General features: G+C 37.8%; 1 protein-coding gene across 1 annotated transcript in view; it reads right to left on the bottom strand.

Moving 5' to 3' along the window:
* LOC122814248 (adenylate kinase isoenzyme 5-like) overlaps nucleotides 1–7674 on the bottom strand; it is a 2798058-nt gene that overhangs the window by 961269 nt on the left and 1829115 nt on the right. The window contains exon 7 of the mRNA XM_044086846.1: nucleotides 654–689. Within this exon, the coding sequence (XP_043942781.1) occupies nucleotides 654–689 (36 nt within the window). The remainder of the gene's footprint in view (nucleotides 1–653; nucleotides 690–7674) is intronic.

Raw genomic sequence — 7674 nt, 5'->3', positions numbered from 1 at the left:
AAGTATACATTACAGATGAAGTTGTGATCGCTGGCAATTGCATACACTCTTGCACTCTCTGGCGTGCTGCACTGCAGTTTGGATGTTTTGTACAAAATTACTAACAATCTGCAGATTTTTTTTTTGAGTTTTCAGAAATGGTTGTGATGCAAAATGTCACCACTACAAAATGTCTGTGATAATTCATGCAGAACTTTCCATGTTATTTAACTGAAGAGGTGATGAGATTCAAGGTGGAAAAGTGCTATATTCCCAAGTGTCAGAAAAGTGATTCATGACTGAGATTTCAGCTATTTCATCAGCTACAGACTGCATGTTTCCCAATTTGGCATAAATTTTTTGTACTAGGCAAAACATTCTAATTATTTCTTACCATGAAAGCACAGATAAGTACCTTTGAAAATGAACTTTTATCATCCAGGTTTTTAAAACAGTGCAAAGCACGTAATATTTCATCCTGTACAGCACTGAAAATGCAGTTACTGAATGTCATCACTACCTATATGATCCCTAAGCCCATTTCATTGATTTAGAGACAATAATTAAATAAAAAGTGAGTGTCATTTTAGCAATCACCTTACAAATTACGTTAATTACATCAAATACGGCAATGTGTAAATTTCTTGAGCTACATTTTGACATTAGGAACTTACCAATCACGAAGATTATCTTTGTTTTCCTGAAGTCTTCTGCAAAACAAACAAAACATGCAAATTAGAACACATTCATCACATAAAGCAGAATTGCATATATGTATGTGCACTTTGTGAAACTGAGACTTTATTTAAAAGTATAAATACATCTCCCTCAAATTGCCATAATTTCTTTTCTGTGCATGTTTGCTTCATGATGCCTAGAAGCTGATGGTTAAAGGACATTAAACTCATAACATCCTTATTCTGTGTATAATCTGAGCTTTAAGCCAGCATGGCCACCTTATGCCCATTTCTTTGTGCATTTAAGTGCATAACACACACCATACTTTGGCACAGCTTTATAACTGAAATGTTTGTTACTGGGGGACAAGGTAATAGAAATATTATTCATTTAGTAAATGTTTTATCCTGAAAGGCTGTGCTAAACTGTGATTACTTGCTTCCAGTTATATAACAAGGCTATAATGTTGCTAGTAGGTGGAAGATGGCAATCTGAAGTGGGCCTTTTCCTGGCTTACTTAACCTGTTGATGGATTTTGGAGTATTAAATGCTCCATGTGATACAAATATTGTAAACAAATGCTATAAATATTGAAAAAGGTGCTATATTTTGAGTGTTTTAATTTTATTGCATTGATAAGCTGAGCAGGTATTATGAGGAAATAAAAAGAAACACCAGATGTATTGTGAGACCCATCTCAGCAAGACCATCATTTATGATAATGTTCTGCCATTGTGTACTGTAATCTCTGATGGTAGCTAATTTGCTCTATAGAATGAATCTTAGATAATGTCTGCAGCACTCTAAATGCAAGAGAGTGTATTCTGCCTAAAACACAAGGGCAACAGATTTTTAGCTGCTTGTTGTCAACCACCCTAAGTTTTACTAGAAAAGTATATGTATCCAGCTACATTGGTGGCCATCTGACATACAAGCTAGAATTAATGCTGCCATAAATAAAACAGTGACAATTGCTGCTTTTCTTATTTGTTCTTTCTATAGATTGAATATTTGCCCCTGTGAATGTCACTGTTAAGAATGAATGGCTTTGGTAATGTTTCTGTTACTGTAAAAACATCATTTTTGTAAATGATGACCTGTAGCTGAGTATTAGGAGTTTTATTTCTAATTCATAGACATATAGAAATATTAAACAAAGCCATTCATAAGACTTAGATGGCTGAGCATTTGGAAGGGCCAGAAGATGCAGAGTAGTGATATGTTAACACCATCAGTTAGGATGCATCTCATAACAGACTTCATAAGTAGGAAATGAAACATTTCATGACATTTGAAAAATAACCTTTCTAAGCAGATAATTATTTTATAAAGAAGGCAGAATAGTTACCACATTCTATAAGGATAAAGATTTCCTTTGATTTTAATGATTAGAAAGGAATGCAGTGAGAATACCAGATCAGAACCAAGTAGCTGAAACATGCTAACTTATCTACAAGTTATGTTATCTGTGTCAAATAATAAGCAATATTCACTACAGGCTGAGACATTATGTAAAGATATTAATTGCTTAGAAAGTACAGCACATTGTGACATCTCATGTGGTCAGCAAAAAGAAATGTAAATATTAATTAAAGTTGTATAAAATGATTCAATAGAGGATAGGTGAGGTACATCAATGGAAAGTACAATTAGAAGTCTGAAGTGAACTCATAAAACCCTGACTGTGGAAACACAGATTCAAAACAGAGTGAGGGAGTAAGAGTCAATATGTTTTAAAAGAAAAAAAAAATAAGTACTGTTTGATATGGCAAAAAATGCAGAAAGTGAGAAGGACAGAGTTAGTTGGGGACAGGGTGAAGGAGTAAAGAGTGAGCTAATTTTTGAATGACAAAGGAGACCAGGACAAGTAGTTAAAGAATTAACGGTTATCTGTAGATGGCTTTGCAGAAGCCTAGAAGTATACAAAGGGAATACTTTCAATAAAAGTTGAAATAGTATGGCAACATTCTCTGTGATGTAATGGTGTGTAACAGTGCAACATTCACTGTGATGTAGTGGTTGCAATAGTGTGCAACAGTGCCACATTCCCTGTGATGTAATGGTGTGCAACAATGCAACATTCCCTGCAATGTAATGTTGTGCAACAGTGTAACATTCCCTGCGATGTAATATTGTGCAACAGTGTAACATTCCCTGTGATGTAATGGTGTGCAACTGTGCACCATTCCCTGTGATGTAATGGTGGGCACCAATTAGTCACAGGGGGGTGAGTAGTGAAAGAGCAAAACTGAAGATCTTTAACATGGGGGAGGTACTGTAAAAAGAGGAGAATATGTCAAATGGCAAAGAGGGAGGTTAATGAAAAAAGAGGGTAGGAAGAACCTGGTATAAGGACTAGATGGTAAGTGAAAGCTAACAATATGAAAAAAGAAGACAAAAGAATGGTGAAGAAGTTTCATACTGGAAACAGTGGATGATTCAACAGCAGATGGGCTGGTATCTTTCATAAATGGTATAGAAATGTGGGGCAAGTTTCTTTGCTAAAGCTTAAAATACTCAACTTGACAAAATTTCTCTACAGGCAGGGGTGCACTGGGCATCTGGCAATTCTGATGAATGGCAGAAGAGCTGGTGCTCTTCGAATATCTTCTCCTTTAAGGAGAACCATGCGTGCATCATACGCATGCACTCCAACGTGAATGTAAAGTCATTCCATACTTGCGCATGGAATTTAAAAATAGCCATTCAGGTAAGAGAGAAGGCAAGTGTGTGAGTGAGAGTGTGTGTGTGTGTGTGTGTGTGTGTGTGTGTGTGTGTGTGTGTGTGTGTGTGTGTGTGTGTGTGTGTGTATAATTTAAAACAGCGGTTCCGTTAATTTCTGAATGAGAGAGAAAATGTGTATGTACCTATGCACGTGTATGTAATTTAAACTAGCTGTTCCATTTCTGTATAAGAAAGTGTGTGTCTGTGTGTGTGTGTGTGTGTGTGTGTGTGTGTGTGTGTGTGTGTGTGTGTGTGTGTGTGTGTGTGTGTGTGTGTGTGTGTGTCTGTGTGCTTGTGTGTGTGTGTGTGTGTGTGTGTGTGTGTGTGTGTGTGTAATTTAGACTACCAATTCTGGTAATATGTGAATGTCGCTGTGGTACGGCGGTAGCATTGTTATCTCACAGCAAGAGGTTCTCCTGTTCGACTCTCGGCTTGGCTTGGGAGGGCCTTCTGTGTGGAGTCTGTATGTCCTCCCCGCGGTTGGGTAACATTCGAAAGACATGTGTGTGTAAATGGGCTTGCCTTCATTGAAGGTTGGGCTTCGAGCTGGCACCTCGGCGTTTCATAAAAATCTACTGCCAATCATTAGCGGACCAGAGTTCTGCTTTGGCGACTCCTTACCGGGAAAAAGCCGAAAGACAAACAAACAATTCTGGTAATATGCAAAATAGAGTGTGTTTGTGTGTGTGTGTGTGTGTGTGTGTGTGTGTGTGTGTGTGTGTGTGTGTGTGTGTGTGTGTGTGTGTGTGTGTGTGCGTGTGTTTTGCTATGTGAAAAAAAGTAGGTGTGTGTGTGGGTGTGTGTGTTTTTAAAATACCTCTCAACTGTCCAGATTTAGCATCATAGTTTTGGTCCAGTTATCATAAATTTTATGGTTTTCTGGCAGGTTCACGGAGGACTGAAGTCACTAAATAATGACATATATATGAGTTTGACTTCATTTCCTTCAGAAAATGCATGCTAACACAAATCCTGTTATTCTACTAAGTTAAAATGAGCAGTATTTAAAATCTAACTACATTTTGGGCTATTGCATCCCTATTATTTTAGGCTTTGTCCAGATTTCTTGTGTTAAGAGATTGAGAGGTAAGGAGATATGGTTTGATATGTAATTCTCTAGTTGGGTAGAGGTAGGTTAGTTAATTAACCTGATCAGGCTTGACCCTGTAACTTGGTTACAAGAGATGAGCCTGAATCTTGTATGCCAACTAGCAGACTGCTGAATGAACTGTGAGCTTCAGCGGAAACAAGAGCCCAAATCCTCTCTACCAGACTTCTGAAGGAATTATGAGCTTCAGTGGGGGCAAGAGCCCGAATCCTCTATGCTAACTACCAGACTGCTGAAGGAATTATGAGCTTCAGTGGAGACAAGAGCCCGAATCCTCTACGCTAACTACCAGACTGCTGAGGAATTGTAAGCTTCGGTGGAGAGAAGAGCTTGAATCCTCTACACCAACTATCAGACTGCTGACAGAATTGTGAGTCTGAGTTTCAGTACATTTTCAGGGAATTATGAGATTCAGTGCATTTTCATGAAATTGTGAATTTCAAGGGAATAGGAGTTTACTGTTGCTCATGCTAAGTCTGTTTTCAAAGTACAATTGTTTTGTTTAGGAAATGGCAGTCACTGTTTGCACTGTAGAATTTGAAAGCATTGTTAGTAGAATAGTTACCTTTGGTACAAATGGCTGAGGATTCTGCTCCCACACCATGCAGATGGAGTGCTGGTATTGCAGTGCCCTTTTGATTGGTGATTATTTGGTGCATTTTAAGGGGGGTAGGGGTTCTGCACTCCTGAGTGTGCACTCCTTTGTATGAGATGCCTAGTAACTATGAACTTGTTGGTTTGTCATTCATTCCCTATTACAATTTACTAGCTTACCAATTTTTTCATGTGACATAGGCAATGTAATGCTTTAAAGGCAGCAGGCACTGAATTTGTAGGTGAAACACTGAAATGTAAAGTTGTTTCCAGTAGCAACCTCTTCATTAGTTATAGTTCTCTTTAATGTGTAATTATTCAGATGACTTTTAGTTGTTCAGAGATTGTGCTTATTGACTGATATTGGTGGATTGTAATGACAGATGTCTGAGTGGCCTTTTATGGTTGAAATTTTCTGAAATGGGTAGTTTTGTCATTATTGGCTCATACATTTTGTTTCATTGCTTACTGAAAAAATGTTCAAAACTACAAATTTAAAACATTCTAACAAGTGGTGTATTATACAAGAAATATAATTTAATCCAATCAGGAAGGTGAATCAAAGAACACATACATGTATGCATGGCCCTAAAAATGTGTGTAAGAAGCTTATGGTTTGAATTCAGCCCAAAGGTAAATTTAATCCTCCACTGGCCAGATGCAATTTATTTTGAATGCAGGTTTTAATGTCGTTTCAATGAATGTGAGTTTCAAGGATAGAGAAGTTTACTGCTTATGCTAAGTCTGTTTTCACTGTGAGACTGTATTGTTTGTTTAGCAAATGACTATCAGTGTTTGTGCTATTTTTATTTCATATTATTTCAATGACTGTAATCATTGTAGAAGTAAATAAGCAAGCAGTATGCACACTGACAGGTTTGAACAGTGTTTATGGTAACTGGAGAGAAATAGCCATGGAAAACTGGAATGTCTGGGGAGGGGGCTGCTGTGTGGGTGTAAGGATATGGGGTTGCCGCAGGAGGGGCTGGTCTGTGGGGATTCCAATCTATTACTCTGCCTAGGGTCCTGTTGGATCTGGCTCTGGTCCAAATGCATCCAAAGTGTTATTAGATATATTCAAATGAAAATATTTATAGCTGACAAGGCTGGTGCATGAGGTGGGTCGTATATGCACCTATGTATCTAGATGGCTGATACTCATATGTGTTTATTTTTATTAATTTATTAGTCTATTTCAAAGGAAGTGGCAGACAAAAAAGTGGTTGCGTGTTATTTTTTTCCCCCTAATCTCATCTAACCGGTTTTAGATCTCAGAGCAGGGCGCATGCTTACTTGAGTTCCACTTTAAAAAAATAAGAAAAAAAAATATCTTTTTTCTCTGGACTGTTTTAAAAACAGTCTAGACTGGCAAGACCACATGCATCAGTGAAGATGCCCAGAAGTCATTGGGGTTTTACCCGCAAGAAACAGGAAGCTGACGGGACTGTGAAGTCAGCAGCCTATCATGTCATATTAGTCCTATTACTCTCTTTCCGCACTTTATTTGCGAGGGAGAGAGCGAGAGAGTGGAGGGACAAGAGCTGAGTGAACAGAGAGAAAATCAGCAATCTGATCGGAAATTAATGTTTAAACTTTACGGTTAGTTTTCAGTTTTTATTTTTCCTGACAGGGTCGACCAGATAATTTCTACATTTTTTTTTTCCTGGAAGAGTCAACCAGATACTTTCTGTATTTATTTATTTTTCCTGGTAGGGTCGAACAAACAATTTCTGTATATAATTATTTCCTGGCAGGGTCGACCAAATACTTGTTAAAGCTTGGTGTAGTGATGCAGTCTCCTATATAAACTTTTGTTTCCGACATCCTGGGCCTCTAGGCTGGCACTGTCAAACAGATAGTAGAAGGCTGAATTTGCAGTGAGCTGTGAGTTTTGGGGGCTATTTGTGATGTCTTTCTAACAATATCCTGGCATGGTCAACCAGATACTAGTAGGTGTTCTATGTGTTTTGGGAACTGTTGATGACTTTTTTTTAATATAATATCCTGGCAGTGTTAACCAGATACTAGGGAGGCAATGTATTATGGGTACTGTTGATGATGATTTTCTATTTCTAATAAAATACACTGGCATGGTCAACCAGATACCAGGGATCTGTGTGTTTTGGGGGCTGTTGATGACTTTCTTTTTTAATATAATATCCTGGCAGGGGTTAACTAAATACTTGGGACTAGGAGGCAATGTGTTTTAGGGGATGTTGATATATTTCTTTTAACATAATATCGTGGCAGCAGTAACCAAATACTAAGGAGGCGGTGTGCTTTGGAGGCTGCTTGGCTGTGGATGTCTTTTTTCTAATAAAATATCCTAGCAGGGGTCAAACAGATACTAAGTACACAATGTGTTTCAGAAGCTACTCGTGGATAGAATGTTTTTCTTTTAACCCGATCTTTTTGCAGGGTTAATCAAGATAGATTAGGATGTGTGAATGTTTTGTTGTTGAAACTCTAGCCTTGCATGACTAAAGTGTGTATGACTGAACTGAAGTAAAATCTCCTGCAAGCTCTTGACTTGGTGATGTGAAAGAAATACAATAATGTGATCATTGTCTTCTTTTCATTATTTTAAATCT

Source organism: Protopterus annectens, chromosome 10.part0, assembly GCF_019279795.1.
Source record: "Protopterus annectens isolate FY-2018-M chromosome 10.part0, PAN1.0, whole genome shotgun sequence".
Lineage (NCBI taxonomy): Eukaryota > Metazoa > Chordata > Ceratodontiformes > Protopteridae > Protopterus > Protopterus annectens.
The sequence above is the reverse complement of the archived record's forward strand: the minus strand, read 5'-3'. Positions and strand labels throughout refer to the sequence as shown.